This window comes from Lithobates pipiens, unplaced genomic scaffold (assembly GCF_037356315.1).
Source record: "Lithobates pipiens isolate NorthernLeopardFrog02 unplaced genomic scaffold, aLitPip1_a1.2 Scaffold_18, whole genome shotgun sequence".
Classification (NCBI taxonomy): domain Eukaryota; kingdom Metazoa; phylum Chordata; class Amphibia; order Anura; family Ranidae; genus Lithobates; species Lithobates pipiens.
The window spans coordinates 391718094-391737722 of NW_027507758.1; the positions used below are offsets into that span (position 1 = coordinate 391718094).

The 19629-nt window shown below is 39.4% G+C and overlaps 1 protein-coding gene across 28 annotated transcripts in view; it reads right to left on the reverse strand.

The window, feature by feature from the left end:
• The window catches only part of DST (dystonin), a 736344-nt gene that overhangs the window by 271810 nt on the left and 444905 nt on the right, over positions 1-19629 (reverse strand). For 20 of the 28 annotated variants that reach the window (XM_077487838.1, XM_077487826.1, XM_077487828.1 and 17 more), the window contains 4 exons: positions 12596-12684; positions 10761-10896; positions 5373-10019; positions 3175-3315 (listed from right to left, as the gene is read on the reverse strand). In XM_077487838.1, the coding sequence (XP_077343964.1) occupies positions 3175-3315; positions 5373-10019; positions 10761-10896; positions 12596-12684 (5013 nt within the window). The remainder of the gene's footprint in view (positions 1-3174; positions 3316-5372; positions 10020-10760; positions 10897-12595; positions 12685-19629) is intronic. The other 8 variants (XM_077487853.1, XM_077487844.1, XM_077487843.1 and 5 more) reach the window with 1 other exon arrangement.

Genomic DNA, 19629 nt, shown 5'->3' on the forward strand with positions numbered 1-19629 from the left:
GAGTGGAATAATGGTAAAAAGCATGAGAAAAATGTGATAAAAAAGATTGTGGAAATAAAGATAGAGGAAAAACTGGAGAGATGAAGTATGAATGACCTGGGAAAAGAGAGATGAAGTGCTGAGGGATGGGAAATCAAGGGAACCATGGGAGGAGTCAAAAAGGATAAGAATGGTGCCATTATCTCTCCTTTCATCTCCTCCCACCTGTCACTTAATTTTCTTCCCCTTCAATACTTCCCTCGGGCACTTTCCCCCCCTTTTTCTCAGGTCGTTCCTATCCCTCCCCTTTAATTTTCCCCTTTCATATTTTCCACATTCTTTTTATCATGATTTCCACTTGCCGTTTACCCTCAATCCCACTTAGCATGACATTTAATGTCTTCCATTATCCTTCTGGTGCAAACACTTACATAAATAGTGTTACAAAAGTGACATCTGTCTCATTCAACTCTGATTCAGCAGGGTATCTGTGAAGGAAGTGTTGTGGAGCAAATGCAGCTGCGTGAGAGGACCCTAATTGTGGAAGGAAATTCCACATTTTTACTGTTCTGACTGTAACAAACCCCTTGCACAGTTTAAGATGAAATATTTTTTAATTCAGCTTCATGATGTGGCCACGTGCCTTCTTCAGAGTCCTTAGATTGAACAGTTTATTCCCAATATTGCAGGCCCTCTAATGTCAGTGCCCTTCTCTGAATTGTTTCTAGTTTAAGGACTTCTCTCCTAAGCATTGGTTCCCAAAACTGAATCGCATATGCCAGATGAGGTGGAACCAATGTTTTATAAAGTGGTAGAATTATAGTTTTATCTCTTAACTAAATATATTTTTTAATGCATTATAACATTATGATGGCTTTGCTAGCTGTAGCTTAGCTTTGCATGATATTGTTGAGTTTATGGTCTACAACAGGGGTGATCAACCTGTTGTAGAGAGAGGGCAACTTAAGTTGATTTGGTAACCTGTAGCGGGTCATAATGAAATTAAATAGTTCCGAATTTCAAATTTTGTATCTTGAATAGCATAATGAATAATTTCCTCCTGTATTGGAAGTGTGTAGTGAGAGCACTTCTGGCACAAAAAGGCCATTCCCCATGGATGCATACATGCAGCCCCTTGGCTACGGGAAAATGGAGGGTCAGTACATGTAAAAGCGGCCCCAATCTCTTGTCCAAGTGAAAGGAAGGCGTGCCTGGAGCATGGGGCAGGGTCACCAATTGTGTCCTTTGATGCTACATCGGTGGTGCTGGGGGGAGGGGTTGTGGTAAATGCAGGTCTAAACTATGGGGTTTTACCATGGTTAAGCCCCATATAAGGCTGTTTTCACACTGATGCACTGCGGTTTACCCGCACTGCAGGTGCAGCACAGTGCACCTGTGGCTTTCCATTGGGTTAGCTGTACTTTGCCATAGACTTCTATTATATCTTTTAGGTGTGGTGCACTTTCTGAAAGTGCACAAAAACTCCTGAACTCAGACTTCAGAGGGCTCAGAGGGCCACAGGTTGAGCACCCCTGGTCTACAAGGACCCTCAGATCTTTTTCCATCCTTGACTTCCCCAGAGCAGCACCTCCTAATGATTAGCTTGCATACACCTTTATAGCTCACAAAGGCAAAAATGTAATCTTTCTATACTGACCCTCACCTGACATGTAGCTGTCCACCGCTCAATATTATCAAGGACTTCTTGTAGATATGCTATCTCCCGTTATGAAGTTATGGTCCTACATAGCTTGGTATCATCAGCAAATACAGTGTCAGGACTAGAGATGGGCTTGGGCGTGTTCTGGATCCTAGTCCCAATCCACCTGCCCGATCCCACCAGGAAGCTTACACTGCACGCTGCTAATCACAGGCAGTGAGACATTTCCCTGTGCAGCTGTAGACTGGGAAATGTCTCATTGCCTGTAGTTAGCGGTGTGCAGTGTTGGCTTCCTGGTGGGATTGGGCAGGTGGGTTGGGACTAGGATCCCGAACACGCCCGAGCCCATCTCTAGTCAGGACATCACCTGCTGGTGGAACTGTGCCTCCCAGAGCAGAAGGTTGTAGTTCTAGTGACCACCAGCGGGTGGGAGGGTATTTAGTTCCTCCTCTACATTTCAACCGCACACTAGTGTTTTGCTTTGCTGACAGAAACATCTAGCAGGTTATCCTGTTCCTGCTCTTGATAGAGCTCTTTGCATTGTACCTGTACCCTGAACCCTGCACCTTGTTCCTACTCCCCTTTGTTCCTGATCCCAGCTTTGGTTCCCCCTTCCTATACGGTGCATCTGGAAAGTATTCACTTTTTCCACATTTTGTTATGTTACAGCCTTATTCCAAAATAGATTAAATTCATTATTTTCCTCAAAATTCTACAAACAATACCCTATAATGACAATGTGAAAAAAGTTTGATTGAAATTTATTCAAAATTTAAAATGAAAAAAAAAAATCTGAAGTACATAAGTATTCACAGCCTTTGCCATGACACTCAAAATTGAGTTCAGATGGATCCTGTTTCCACTGATCATCCTTGAGGTGTTTCTACAACTTGATTGGAGTCCCACTGTGGTAAATTCAGTCCATTGGACATGATTTGGGAAGGCACACACCTGTCTTCCACTCATGGTGGAAGGAAAGAAAATCAAATCATCTATGGGCTACTTAAGTCTGTAAAGAACAATGGTCTAGTTATAACCTGGCTATGCTCTTGAGGACATGTGTAATCCATCTGGCTGGTCCTGGGTATTTGTTCCCATAATTTTTATAGAGGCTTTTATGAACTTGGATTAGGTCCTCCGTTAATAACATTACTATTGTAATTTATAAACTGAAGAGAAGAATGTATTTAATGCATCATTTCTCCATTTTTGTTGCAGCCCTAAAAGGGGGGGGGGGGGGGGGGTTGAAGACTACTGAAACAGATTGGCTGTCTTTTGCTTTCCTGTTGTTATTTGTGACATCAATAAAGGATTCTGACAATCATTTACGTGTACTCTTTGGCTACCATATGAGTGCATTTCTCAATTTAGTTTTCCCTTTGTCTTGGACGGGCCCCCCACTTTTTGAAGAGCTACAAATTTCAAATCATTAGGCTCAACCAATTATTCATTTTGATGAGTTATAGATTTAACTCCAGTGCCTCACATTTCCCTCTTCTTGAAATCAAGTTAAAAAGCTCATTATACTTACGTACCTCAAGCTGCTCAAGTTGCATTTTTAGTGTTTCCAGGCTGTCACCAATGAGTGGTAAATTTTCCAAATGGAGTTTCTGATCTTGAACAACAATCAGATGTTTACGTAACGTCTGACTGAAAAGGTTTGATTTAACAGTTGTCTAAAATAAATAAACATGAATTAAAATCGATTATGTTAGTAAACATTTTGCAATATACATACATGTCAGCAGTTATCTTACATAGATGTAATTAAAAGTTTAGAGTTTAAGACCCAAGGGCAGGGGTAGTTTTTCTGTAATTCCTCCAGGTGGGCCTAATGCCTTGGTTTACACTATAAACTGCTTATTAATTGCACAGGAATCACACCGCATTCCTGTGAAATTCACATGTGATTCAGTGTTGTGCAATTTGAGCTCATTCAATTTGAATGGGCCCAAATCACACCGCTTATCACCTAAGTAGTGCATGCACCAAATTTAGTCATGCACTGCCATCAGGTGGTCGTTTTGTACAATGCAACCCATGTGAAGGCAAATGCACTGCATTAGTGACCTGCATTTGGCGTGTCATTAACACTGCACTAACACCAACTGTAGATCGCAAGGGTAGTGGGATTTGAATGTGGAGTGGGAAACGCACATGGGTTATGGTTTTCCCGCACAGTGTTCTAGTGTGAACTGGGGCTAGGTCAGACCCTATTCGCTACTTTTGTGTGTGGCATTCTGAATGGCTACAGTACAGTTGTGGTGTCAGTCGGAATGTGCACATAGAGGAAACTCCTACAGTATTCAATGCAGCAATGTTGGAAAGTGGTCAGGGGACAGTTTAAAAAGGAAGCTCTGAGGAAGTTATATTATTAGTATCTGATTTAGGGACAAAATGGCCTCATTATAATGATAAGGGAAACTTTTTTCAAACATCAATGGGTAACACAGTAAAAGGTCTTGCTTGTGCTATTATTTAAGATACCGCAATGTGCCACTAGGGATGAGCCAAACACCCCCCCCCCCCCGGTTCGGTTCGCACCAGAACCTTCGAACGGACCGAAAATTCGTACGAACTTTAGAACCCTATTAAAGTCTATCGGACTCAAACGTTCAAAATCAAAAGTGCTAATGTTAAAGGCTACTATGCAAGATATGCAACAGACAACATCAGCAATAAGGGGTATCTTCTTATATATACTGTGCTGGAGGCACACAATACCCACTTAAACTCCTGCAGATGCCTGTATTAGAGAACACCAGAAATAAAGGGTAGATACAGGTGTATACTGTGCTGTGCTGGAGGCACACAACTTCCACTAACTCCTGCAAATGCTTGTATTAGAGAACACCAGCATAAAAGGGTAGATACAGGTGTATACTGTGCTGGAGCCACACAACACCCACTAACTCCTGCAGATGCCTGTATTAGAGAACACCAGCAAAAAAGGGTAGATACAGGTGTATACTGTGCTGGAGGCACACAACACCCACTAACTCTTGCAGATGCCTGTATTAGAGAACACCAGCAAAAAAGTGTAGCTACAGGTGTATACTGTGCTGGAGGCACACAACACCCACTTTAACTCCTGCAGATGCCTGAGAAAAGAACACACTGTCCCTGCCTATCTTGCTCTTTCCCTGCATGCCGGAACACACTACACAAGGCTGCCGCGCTGGCGGCCTTATATAGTGTGGGGCGTGTACTAAACCCCTTGAGCTATAATTGGCCACAGGCATCCTGCCTGTGGCCAATTATGGCTCTCCTTGCTGCTGGCGCTGTGATTGGCCAAGCATGCGGGGTCACAGTGCATGCTTGGCCAATCATGAGCCAGCAATGCACTGCGATGGTGTAGTGCATTGTGGGCCGTTCGTGCCACACAAATTTGGTGCGAACGGTCCACAAAGTTCTGAATTCACCGAACAGACGAACGGCCGATGTTCGAGTCGAACATGCGTTCGAGTTGAACACCGAGCTCATCCCTATGTGCCACATTTCTGAAACTGAAAAAACAACCTGATCTGATTTTCAGAACCATCTTCAGAACTGTACAATGCAAGAGGAGTTCCAAAAGCTTGAATCATTAATAACCTAAGTTAGATAATGTGTATCACTTAAACTCTAAACTTTCTGCATTAATTAATGGCTAACACGTTACAATACATTACTATAATTATAATGAACATTTAAAATCTTTTACTTTTTATAACAGTAATTGTAACATGCTTACCTCATCGATGGATTGATTTTCCACAGTCTGCTTGATTTCTGGTGTATTTGGTACATTCAATGTTTCAGGCTTTGCATCCATGGCATTTATTTCATTGACTTCTTCTAATACACTGCCCTTTACTTCATTTTCTGCTTGTCTACACTTGCAGTCTTGGGTAATAGAATTAGTTGGTTCCAGATTTTGCTTAGGAAAGTCCACATATTGGGAAGACTGACAGACCGCCTCACTAGGAAACAAACCTTTATTTATGCTTATTATTAATTCGTCCAATTTATTAGAATTTTCATTATCAAGAGGGATATGGAAGATTTGATCAAGTTGGGAAGAGATTAATTTAGGATGATTCAGCTCCTGCACTTGCTGTTCAACAAAAGTGTTCTCATATGGCGCATCATTCATTTGGATTTTGGCCTCACATGTTGGTGTGTTAAAATCCTTACAAATATGTGCAATGGGTTCACTGCCATCTGTTTGGAGAGGAACTTCATCTGCCCCTTCACTATTTTTTGATGAGTTTTTTAAATGAACTGATATTTTCTCATTTCCCAAAAGTACACTGCTATTATCCTTGGGAACTATGATGGCTGCATTTTTTTCATTTACTAAACAATTCTGCTCTAGTAAGCCTCCAAATGGTTCCTTCGAGGAGTAGGTATGCTCAGCAGAAGATTCCTCAGTTTGAATAATTTCTGCATAACTTTTCAGGTATGTTGTTAAACTCCCTGAGACTACAGTGTTTTCAGTGTCAGGGTGGGGTGCGTTATATGGTTTAACACTTCCAGGCACAGATTTGGCAGCATTGGGTTCCAGATCATCACTGTGGATTTTAGTAATTGACGAATCAAATATTGCACTCAGATTATCAATATGAATAGGACTTTTTACTGAATATTGGGTAACATTGTCTTTCCATTTAGTCACATCTTCATTTCTCTCCAGCATATCTGTAATTTTGCATATTTCTGTGTCATTGATTGACTCAAGTGAAGCATAATTTGCACTTTCACCATTCTCTTTCTGGATCAACTTGCTATCTGGCAAATCTGAAAAGTTCTCTCCGTGCAACTCCAAATTCTCTATATGCTTTTCAGTCTCTTTATTAGATACTACAAGAGTAGAGCTAGCAGATTTTCTAGAATCCATATTAAAACACTGCCCATCCATTTGTTCTTTGCTGAAATGAACCGTTTGGCACAGAGTATCTTGACTGAAAATTTGATTATTTTCAATTTGTGGGTGTTCAGTACCATGCTCAGCACACACACTACTAACTTCAGGCTGAAGACATTCATTATTCAGCTCATATTCAATTTCTATATGTTTAGTATCGCACTTGACACATGTGTTATCAGGTAGTGGGTTATTATAAAAGTCATTATTTACAGAACCATCATCAGGTAGGTGAGTTCCATTTACTAATTTGGTACATGTACCATCTCCCTTAGAAAGGCTTTCTTGCAGGATATCTGCACAATCACCATCAACTTGAGTTTGAACAGGTTCAGTAGTTTGTTTGGATGATGCTCTATCCTCTTCATTGTGATTCAGTGCAGCTTGCATTTCAGAACATATACCATTATCTTCAGTTTGAGGATGTTGACTATCAAGCTTGGCAGATGAACAGGTATCTGATGTTTGAAGGCACCTGGAATTCTGTTTTCCATTTTCTTCCATATGTTGGAAGTACTGATTGGAACAAGTACTCTTACCTTGAGATTGAGGCTTTGTAATATTGATAGAAGAGTCAATGTTTTTAGTTTCTAACGTATTTGCATTGATAAAATCATCTAGCGGGTCTTGTGATTCACTCAGAATGTTGGGATTACATGCGATGTCACAATTACTAACTGAGCAAGAATTTCCACTAATTCTATTATTTGTTTGAACATCAGCATCTTTACATTGAGTGTTACAATTAAATTGACTACGAGCTTCATTAATTTCTTTATCTTCAAAACAAAAATCTGAATGCTCCTCAGTACCATGATAATCTTCTTCACTGTTGGTCTCATCAGTAACAAAACATTCAACATCAGTTTCACTGAAAAAACTTTCAGTAGATTCATCATCTATTTCTTCATCTCTGATTACAGAAGAAACATTGTGAGGGCTATGGGATATATTATCTTTACAACTGTTTAATTTGATACTCTCTAACACATCTTCCTCTACATGTGCAGAGTTGTTTTCTTTAGGAGGCAGAACAACATTATGGTCTACAGCCTGGTCTTCAACACATGAGTTGCATTCTGAATCTTCTTCAGTTATGGTTTCCAGGAACTGTCTTTCATGTGCCATATCAGTGCTTTCAATATCATTGTCACTGTAATAGAAAGTATCATCATCTGAGCTTGTATCACTTTGAGTAGGTGTCTTCTCCTCTACACTGTCTCCTCCAATAGTTTTCCAGGTTTTAAGTGTCTGAAACACGTTACTAACATCAAATTCACTGTCATCATCCCCTACAGATATTTCAGAATCACTGCTGCTTCCCAGATATCTATGTGTTTTGATTTCAGAATCATTAGAGTAATCACTATATTCCTCTTCCTCATGCAGGAGATCAGAGAAAATATCATGACCTGCATAAGGCAGAGGGACATTGTCATTAAAACAACTACCTTGAAATTGCTGCGCTTCTTGTTCATTCTTATTACAGTCATCAACCAGAGAAAACAACCGATCCATTGTATCAGAAGAACTAATTTGTTCTTGTTTAGAAGGGTCTTTATTCTGTAGTTCATCCTCAAAATGACAAATTTTGTCCAAAACAAGTTCGCAGGTACTCTCTTTATAGTCCTCTTGAAATGGCTCTTGGTCACAGTTATAATCAGCAGAATGGTTATTTTGCTCTCTGGGTTGAACATCTGTTTTGTTCCCTTGGGTACCTTTCGCAGGGTTCATTATTATTTCTTCATTCTCTCCATCTGATTTAGGGAGGCAGCCTGAATCAGGCTCCCTAAATTTATCATCTGGCTCAGTTTTTTCAAACTGTTGGCATATCATGCCTTGAGCTTCTTTGTCAACATTGTCCAAACTCTGAGGTTCAATTTGGACTGTACCATTTTCCTTGTTTGCTAGTTCCTCAAAATTAGATTTTAAAAGAGTTGTAGTATTATTATCCATGCAGATGTTGTTTATATTGTCATCAACATCAATCACTTTTAGAGTTGGATCTGTTTCACAGACATCATTGGGTTCTTTGTTCTGTTCTATTGATGACCGCACTATTTGTTCAGACTCTAGCAACATGCTGGCAGCTTCATCAAGATCGCCATCGAACAGCAAAAGTCTTTCTCCTGTATTGGCATCAATATAGCTATTTATCATGAGATAGGAAATGAACAACTGTTTTGTATGTTCAGGATTGTGCATCAGTGGTTCCTCTGATTTATTTTCAGAATTTTCATTCAGCTGCGAGGTCTGAGAATCATAACACGGCATCCATTTAGGTTTGCAGGTGGGTTCCAGTACATCTATGTTTGGCATTTTGTCCTGTAATTCCAGGTTGCTGAGAACTGCTGCAGTGTTATTTTCTATAATACCAAGTTGAGCAGCCACATCTAATCTCACAATCTCTGATGTTTCTGGTATATATAATCCAGCGATTTTCTGTCTGTTGCTTAAGATCTTTTCTGCTAGTTCATTTGAAACCATTCCTTGTTGCAAAGATGTGGATATTGGAAATATCTCACTTGTATCAGGCCATATCAATCCAATAAATCCTCTTTGTGCTTCTAGAACCATCAGTGCACTGCTGTGTGAGATTAAGTTGCACTGCACAGCTTCATCCACAGTTAAATATTTTTTTGTTGTTGGGCAAATTATTCCCCCATTTTGAATCTGTTGAGTTAATATTCCACATATTGTTGCCTGGTCAATTATACCCTGCTCTCTAGATTCCTCCAGTGTCAATCTTTTTCCAAAATCAGGGTCGATAATACCTCCTGAAAGAAGTTGAGCTCCCAACAATCTATACATGACTTCCCGTTCTAGGACTCCTTCATGAGCTGCTCTTAGAACATTGACTCTCCTTCCAGATTTTAATGTGATTTTACCTTTTTCTTCTGCACTAACTGGAAGAAATCTCATTCCCGTTGTCTTATCTATGACAGTCCTCTGGAAGAGTTCTGCTAGAGTAACCTTCTCTGCACTTATAGGATCAATCAGATCTTTACATGTCTTCTGTCTTTCAAGAAGCTTAGTAAACATCAATGGGGAAATCATATTTCGTTGGAAAAGTTTATTTACATTGAGTTGCTCTCCAGTAGTAGGAACTTGTAGGCACCCACAAGAAAGTAAAGTGCTGATTACCTTAATTGCTACTGTCTCTGATATTAACCCCTGTTCAATGGCAGATATTATTGGAAACTCACTTGATGAGTGAGTTGAAATAATAACTTTAGCGTCTGCTATCTCCTGTAATCGTATTTGAATTTGTGCATCAATAAGTCTGTGAGTCTTGGCTTCTTCAACATCAAAGCATGTCTTTGTGTATGGACAAACCAATCCAGAAACAATAAGCTGCATTTCAAACAGCTGAATTCCGGTTTCATAATCAATAAGGCCTTCCAGAACAGAATGATAGATTGAATGAACTGCCCCAGTTGTTTCATCTATGGTTCCTGATATAATCTTATCAACCTAAAGCAGGAAATAAAAATTAATTATCAAAGAAATGTTGGTCATAGCACATTCCGAATAATTACTCTAATTGTGATTCAAAAGCAAGATACTTACCAGAGTTGAAACAAACGACTGTATTAGCAGCTTAAAAGTGCAAGTGATTTATGTCAGTAGTCTTGCCAGCAAGTGTGACACAAGCTTTAAACTCAACATGCATCTGTGAACTAGAATTTAGTTTTAGGAGACACTGTGGGGGTTAGTGAAAACAGTTGATGACAACAGGTAGATTTCATATCGCCTGCAAAGTAAATCACCATGCCATTTGATGGGTTAGAGAAGACGTTGCACATTGAACCATGCTTGACATGTTTACAGCATACTGTATAAACCACACCTGATTGATCAAACGTTGTTAATAGCGAAATCAGGATGATATCATTGATTACACAACTGCCAATCCTATAGAAAACACACTGGTGATCTTTTACTAGTCTTTGTCAAAGTAGATCATAAGAAAGCATGAAAACGATGAAATGCTTATTTTAAAATTCAATGCGTATTAGCTTGGCTCTGCAGTTTACCTAACAACATACACCCCCCCCCCCAAAAAAAAAGCAAAAAAACACAAAAAAACAAAGGATCCTTATTATTAGACAGAAAGAAACCAGTACTTTTGTTTATCAATCCAACTCCATGCAGAAAACCACACAGATTGCAAAACTGATGCACAACAACAGGAATAAACACTAGCAATGTCACCTTCTGCTCCACCAGTTTCTCTACCAAGTCCTGGGCTTCTTGTTGCTGTCTTTGATACTCTCTAGATAGCACACTTTGGCTCTCCTGCAATGCTTTGATTTGTGCTTCAATCTCTGATCTTTCTTCTTCTGTCATTCTAGTAAAGAAAGCGAAACAATGCTCAGAAGATGTATCGCTATCTGATTGTCACATTCTGAAAACATGACGATAGGAGATGAGAGAGACAGGTTAGCCCTGAATAGTCTAGCTCAGTGGTCTCCAAACTGTGGCCCTTTGCTTGCTTTTATCTGGCCCCTGGGGCACCTTTTCATCCACTGATACCATAATCCCCCCCCTGACACCAAAAAGCACTATTCCTCACTATGACACCGATGATGGGGCATCATTTTTCCCAATGACACCAACAATAGCACCCAATGGCAACATTGAAGTGGGACAATTCCTCTCAATGACACCAGCAATGGGGCACGATTTCTCCCAGTGACACAAACAGTGGGGCCAAATGACACCAATGATGGGATACAATTCCTGCCAGTGACACCAATAATGGGGCAAAATTCTTCCCACTGACACTATTGATGAGGCACAATTACTCCCACTGAAACAAATGATGGGACACTATTCCTCCTACTGATGTTGGGACCTTTTCTACTCCCAATGGCCTCAGTCTGCCCTCCCTGAAGTCTGAAGAACAGTAAACTGGCCCTTTGTTTAGAACATTTGGAGACCCCTGGTCTAGCTAGCCCCAGGTAGATATAAAGCCGCTATTACAGTTATTTCTTTATAAAAAAATAAAAATTTAATTTCTAAATGCAATGAATGTAAGCACCTGAAACTGTCTTTATGGTAGTTTCCTGTATTCCCTGTATTGTATTGACTGCCTGCTCAGATCACAAATTTTGTATTTAAAACAGGTTCCATATATGTATTGCAATGGTGTATGCAGTTTCTCATCTAGAGTTTAGCTTTTAGTGAAAGCCAAATGTATAACAATGTTTTTCAGACAAATGGGTAGGCACTGACCTAATTAACAAATACTAAGAAGAGAAACACAAAGAAGGGAAAGAAAAAAAAGAAAAGAATGGGTTTTATATATTGTCAGTCTCTGATCTCCCTAGGACAATATGTAGAGCAAAGGGAACTCATGTTTTCGGTGTTATTGCTATTAAAGTGGTTGTAAACCCTTACAAACCACTTTGACCTACAGGTAAGCCTAGATTAAGGCTTACCTGTAGGTCCAAGAAATATCTCCTAAACCTATACGGTTTAGGAGATATTTGCCCGAAGACAGGCACCGCTGTCTACGGCGCGCAGGCGCACTGAGCGCGGCATCATCAACGACGAATATGCAGCGCGTGTCGGCTCCCGTGCGCATGCACGGGAGTGATGTCATCGCGGCTTCGCCGAATGACAATGGCGGAGCTGCAAGACCCCACCGAGAAGATGGATGCGCCGGACTACAGGGGACAGCGGTGACTTTGCTGGCTCCTGTGTCAGGTAAGTGACACATAATGGGCTACTATGTGATGCATAGTAGTCCATTATGCTTTGCCTTTGCAGGGAATGAAAGAGGAACCCTGATGGGTTTACTTCCTCTTTAAATCTCTATTCTTTGATATATCTCACCAATGTATTTCCAATTAAAAACTGTGATATTTAATAAACCAAATAAAATTTGTACTTAAGAATAATGTTGTAAAATAGAAAGTGTTGCTTTAAAGTCTTTACTATAAAGTGAAGTTGGCTTTAGCCCTCTGAAACACCACAACTTGTAGGGAGTCTCACGGTTTTAAAATCTCACAACCACTAAAGCAAATATTTTTTTTTTAAGATACCTGTCAGCATGTTTGGCTAAAAGTAATTGCAATGATTGTACAGCATCTGTAATTTCTTCTTGCTTTGTTATAATTTCTTCAGAAGAAATCTAGAAAATGTAAAAGAAAAACTTTACAAATCTAATACAGACAATAACTACCATGTTATACAACATGAAGCATACTACTGTATATGACAGCAATTTCAACACATTACATTCATGGAAAAAAACTAAAATGTAAGCACGGAGTAAGCCAAAAATATGATAACAATTTGACCATACAGGCCACATTGTTCATGTTAAAAAATATTTTTATTCCTATATGCTTCAAAGTTCAGATATTCCCCTATGAAATACAGTGACACACGTGTGTTCTGTAGGGTTGGATATATTAAAATGTACTCTAACTTTTATTAAGCTATAGTTGTCAATTGAATGTTCATAGCATAAACCATTTTTGCTCTATTATAGTTACTTTGGGATAGAATCCTTGGGCATATCAAAGTGGATGATTGTAAATATTTTTTTTGGTAGGATTTTTTTTTTAAAGATTAATTTATGAGTAATGGAAAAAACATTTTCTACAATATTGTTTTTGCTTCATGTTTCACAGAATTGTTTTATTCAACATAACAAAAAGTAATGTAACAAAAATGCTAGTCCTTAGATATGGTGGTTGCATTCTAAAGCTTTTTTCCATTATTTTTTCACCTGGTAATTCTGTCTAGAACACACATCCTGCTCTAGGGTGACAATGCTCACTGGTTGTACTGTACCTATAAAGGAGCAGCTTTGTCACCCTAAGTGACACTTCCCCTTTTCCTTACCTCCATAACATAGTTTTGATGGCACTTATCAAAGAGATAGCAGGTCAGCTCTTTGGTGAGAAATTGCGTACCTGTACGTGATTTTGTTTGTTGGGTCTGGGGCGCGCATCACTGGTGACCCACTCCCACTGTGACTGGACAAAGCGGGACCAATCAGTGGGTCCGGCAGACCCGATGTCCGCTAGGACCTGCCGATTGTTCCTGAGGCAGACAGAATAGCGAGCTGCCTTGTTTACATAGGAGGGGGGTGAAGCTGGAGATCTTGTGTTTTTTCTAAGCAAGAACATGAATCTCTGTCTCCCCCAGTCAAAGCACCCTCCCAACAGTTAGCAAGCACTCTCAGGGAACACATTTAATCCTTTGATCACCCCTGATGTTAACCCCTTTCCTGTCTGTGTCATTAATACAGTGATAATGCATTTTGTTTTAGCACTGATCACTGTATTGGTCTCACTGGTCTCCAAAAGCATCACTTAGTGTCACATTTGTCCACCGCAATGTCGCAGTCCTGCTAAAAATCCCTGATCACCTTCATTACTAGTAAAAAAAAAAAATTACATAAATATAGCCCATAGTTTGTAAAACACTGTAACTTTTGCGCAAACCAATAAATATACGCTTATGGGATTTTTTTTAAACAGAAATACGTAGCAGAATACATACTGGCCTAAATTGATGAAGAAATTTGATTTTTTTGTTAAATTATTGGATGTGTTTTATAGCAGAAATTTCCAAAACTGGCAGTCTTTTTTCTTGTTTATAGCGCAAAAAATAAAAACTGCTGAGGTGATCAAATACCACCAAGAAAGCTCTATTTGTGGGAAGAAAATTAAATCAATTTTATTTGGGTACACCACGCAATTGTCAGTTAAAGTAATGCAGCGCCGTATCGCAAAAAATGGCCTGGTCATGAAGGGGGTAAACATTCCAGAGCTGAAGAGGTTAACTTAATATAATAATTTTTCTTTTGTGCTAGTTCACACCAGACGCAGTTCCATTCAGTTCAGTGCGCTTTTTTTCTGCACATAATGCATGCACAGTGTTTTCCATGTATTCCAATGGCTCTAGTTCACACGATGCAGTCAGTTTCCGGTGCAGAAACTCACTGGAAACTGACCGCATCCTGTGAACTAGAGCCATTGGAATATATGGAAAACTTTGTACATGCATTTTTAGCACAGAAAAAAAGTGCACGGACTTGCATCTGATTTGAACTGGCCCTTTAATTTAGACAAATGCATACGTTTTATAGCTGAAGACATTCATTTTATTTTATTTTTTAACTGTGCACATTACTACTGAGTTTCCTAACCTATAGTACTTATAAGCTCATTAAAATGTAATAGTATTATATAGCAAACTTGAGGAGTCAACATTAAAAACAGTTAAAAAATGGTCCAGTATGTATAGAATGAAGCCACCTCCCTATGTGATTTTTTAAGTTTTTTACTCGTATACTAAACAAATGTGATGGAAGGCACACCTTAGCCCTTGTACACACGATCGGAGATTCCGACGGAATGTGTCCTATCGGACCGTTTTGTTGGATAATCCGACTGTGTGTGGTCTCCGTCGAACTGTTTCCGTCTGAGTATCCGACAGACCAAGTTTTCCAACTTGTCCGTAAAATTTTCCGACAAAATGCTCCGATCGGACATACTTCGATCATGTGTAGCCTACTCCGACGGAGAAAGTGCCAAGCATGCTCAGATCAAATTCCTTGACCAAAGCTATTGGCTACTAGCCTGAACATAGTCCCGTCGTAACAAAATAACGTCATCACGTTATGTACAATCGGATTTTCCGACAACTTTGTCCGACCGTGTGTGTATGCAACAGTTTCGGACAAAATCCGTCGGACAAAATCCAACGGATTTGGTTGTCAGAATGTCCGACCGTGTGTACAAGGGCTTAGACTTGTATGCTGCCTTTGTGCAAGAGCTTCTATTGTTTCCTGTGTTCTCCTGGGGGAGGTCAAGATTAGGTGCTTTTATATATATATATATATATATATATATATATATATATATATATATATATATATATATATATATTATATATGGTAGCTTAAAACAAAACAAAGCTAATTATCAAAATGAATAAATATCAAAATGAACACATCACACTCACTGGTTGCAGGAAAATAAATTTGCATGATTCCCCCATCAACACAGAAAGTACTGATAGGGGAATCCCACCTGCCAAACTATTCCGGCAGGGGGGAGGGCAGGGGAAGCTGTCCTCGCTGACAGAAGACGTGTTTTTCGCTAGCGGCTATAGCAGCCACTAATGATAATCGTAACCGAATCCAGCAGGCTGGCTGATCAATCAACTTGGTACTTTCAGCCTGCCCATTAACGGTTTGAATCTCGGTTCTAGAATTTAACCACGTATGGCTGGCCTTAGGGATCACCTTAATCATATTATTATGAGTTAATTTTTTTTTTTACAACATTTCTGTGTATACTTTCTAGGTGTACATCATGAGAGCAACCATATTTGCTTGCTGCATATGCAGGCTCTGCTTTGCTGTGCTACACCATGGTTTACCTCTTATTTTCATAAAGTAGGTCTATAAGTCGGCCGCTTTAATTGAAAACAATACCCCTTCTATAAAGGTTGACAACTCAGCAGCCATTGTACTGAGGCGCTAACAGCTGCCCTAGTGACTAGTCTACAAATTCTGAAATTTAATACAATAGCACAAATATGAAGACTGCTCTCACCTTGATAAAGATGACGAATGTGGGTGTTTTAATACTTGCTGATATAGAACTAAAACATAAACTGTACATCTGGATCTACTCTGGATCTACATTTTGGCACACTGGCTACTTTGTATAGATTTTAATAAACATAAGGCCTGCAATACTTTGCTTGAGGGAAAGTGGAAGGTAATATCCTCCCCAATCCCTGAAAAGTACTACTAAGATATGTTTGAGGGGCAGTGGGTCATTTCCCCTCCCCCAGGAAAGTACTAATGAGATATTTTAGGCTGCTGACACTGAGTGGAGATGCGTTTACCATTCAGATATAGATCAGAGCGGGACATGCAGTCTGTATTAAATGCTGCACATTAAACAGCAACCTGCTCTCTATTCAGATCTGCTGGTTAGCATTTGCTCACATGACATTTCAGGACTGCAGAGGAAGTCTGAGTGCCACAAAGAAAGCTGATGCCTGAAATTTTAAAGGCGTGTCACTAAAAACCACGACCTTTGGGAACTTTTCACCATGCACACTGATCGATGCATTACCATGGCACACTTTTCTTTGTATACTTTAGAACACAGATATCTTTCCCTACCATTAAAAGACTGGTTAGTTGAATTTACCCCCTAGGCCAAAGGATCTAAGTCCTCCCCTGACACAAGAGATGTTTTTCACAGCTATATATTTTTTTTATTACAAATGCAACTGTCTTAAACAATCTGTTTAAAGGCAGATGCTAAAGTTCTTCCCATTAAAGCTGTAGTTGAGGCTATATCTCTGTGACTCCTTAAAACTGAGTTTTCACAGTAGAAATGGTCAATATCTATAAAGCCTTTTAATGATTTCACTTAATTAAGTATACATAATTCCTATGCTGAGCTACCTGTTCCATTATTGAAATGTTTTGCTTTGACAAAGGACCTCCGCATGACACATATTAAAGGGTGCAAACTGGGTTTATATATTAAGAACATAGACTTTCAAGGTAGGTTTTCCTCTCTCTGACAATTCCATTTTTTTATTTTGGGTTAAAGGGGTAGTAAACTCCACTTTTTTATTTATACCTACAGATAAGCCTATAATAAGACCGTACAGTAAATATCTTCTGAATGTGCACCATTTAGGAGATATTTACTTTAATAGCAGCCAGTGACATCACTGGTACATGTTCACTACACTCTCAATGGACAGCATGCTGTCCATTGAGAGAGCTGTCCCGCAGCTGTAACTCCCATGCGCATGTGACGCCATTATGGTTTGACCGGCCAGAGCTCACAACAAATCTGGAAGGAGAACCTGGTGAAGATGGAAGCCCTGCCAGTGGTGGAGGGCTTAGTTTTAAAGTAAGTCTGTCACGCATACTAGCACATTATGACATTATCCTGAAAGGGTCCCTTTTTTTTCAGTTTACTACCGCTTTAAGATCTGCCAAAAGCTAATAATTTTTTTACACTTGCCTAATGATGTCTTTCCTTAGCACCAGCAAATAATCTTTTATTTGTAAGGAGAGTCATATAACTGGTGAACTAAAAAGGTTGAGTTTTATGTCACTCATAGAAATGGATGACAGTAACAAATAGAATATTGTAAACTGCTCTCTTGGATGATGGGTACCATTTTCACCCTGGATCAATTTCCTCTGAACATAGAAGGTTATGCACATTTCTCTCTTGCATAATGCATGTCCTTTTTTCTTCTCCTAGAAATTCTTGTAATGTAGCGACTGTTGTGTTTTTTTTCCCCCTACTCCAGTGTTACTCATTTTCAGTTTCACCTGAAGTAATGATATACAGGGGAGGGGGAATGTGTAATACTGCCAGCGAGATATAGTTTCCCACAAGTGAATGACATAGAGATTAACCAATAATGTGTGGAAAGCAGGGTAGATCTCTTTGTACTGTATTCAGTCATTTGGGAGGAATTTCTCCATACAAAATATATATAGTGTTGAATAACTAATGTGTTTAAGTTGTTACACTTGCATTCATTACAGCAGTATAATGAAAGTAATTTTGTGTACTAATCATGATCACAACAGTATACTGTGTTGGGCATGCAAGAAGAGCATGGATGGAATATTCTCCTTCAGGCCGCCACCCAAAGTGATAGACAAACCAGAACCCCCTCAAGCAGGAAGGGGACAGCGAAGAGGCACTGGACCACACAAGGAAGAGACAGAGACCATAACCAAAATGAACCGCTTGCTGACCAGCTGCCGTCATACTGCGGCAGGTCAGCACGATCCCGCAAACCGTTGTAACTGTACGTCAGCTTGCAGGATCGGGACAGCAGGTGCACACACCGCTACACAGTGGAGGTGCCGATGCACGTGGCTGACGGTCGCGAGCATGAGGGATAGAACACGGAAGTGTGTGTGTAAACACATAAATCCGTGTTTTGTTCTGAGAGGAAAGACAGATCATGTGTTTCTATTAGCCAGGAACCACGATCTGTCACTTCCTCTAGTCAGTCCACTCCTCCTTCAGTTTGAATCACCTCCCGGGTGTTAACCCCTTCACTGCCAGTGACATTTTTACAGTAATCAATGCATTTTTATAGCACTGATCTCTGTATAAATGCCAATGGTCCCAAAAATGTGTCAGAATTGTCCAATGTGTCCGCCATAATGTCACAGTCACGATAAAAATCACAGATCGCCACCATTACTAGTAAAAAAATAATTAAATAAATTTAAATAAATTAAATAAATAATTAAGTAAAAAACGAGTAAATAATAATAAAAATGCCATAAAACTATCCCCTATTTTGTAGACGCTATAACTTTTGCGCAAAGCAATCAATATACACTTATTGCATTTTTTTTTTACCAAAAACATGTAGAAGAATACTTATCGGCCTAAACTGAGAAAAAATAATTCTTTAAAAAAAGGGGGATATTTATTACAGCAAAAAGTACAAAATATTGTCTTGCTCTTTTTTTGTTTATAGTGCAAAAATTGTCTCGGTGCAACGCTGCATGACCGTGCAATTGTCAGTTAAAGCGAGGCATTGCCGAATTGCAAAAAACGGCCCGGTCATTCTGCAGCCAAATCTTCCGGGGCTGAAGTGGTTAAAAGTGAAAGTCCTTTGCGCTACCAAGTGAACTAATACTGAAAACGTGAATGAATATACAAAACTGTGGTAATCAGAAACTCAAAACTAGCTGCAAAACCTATTTGTGTTTACAATACACAGATAATAAAATAATGATAAACAAGTGATCTTGCACAGTAATAAATTATCACAAACAATAATGTAATATAAATATGCAAAATTAGTGTACTAAATCAAGTCCCAAAAACATCTAATCCATATAGTTCTTCATGCTAGAGGTATCTTTAATATGTATTCATTTCGTGCCTTCACACAACTGTTATGCGCTCTCAGAACTCTCACCTTAAATCAGTGAATATCCAGTCTCAAATTATATCACTCCGGGATCCTCTTTCTGGTATATTCACGCCTTCCTGAAACCCACAGAGTAAACCCAGCATCCAGACTCCAAAACACCATA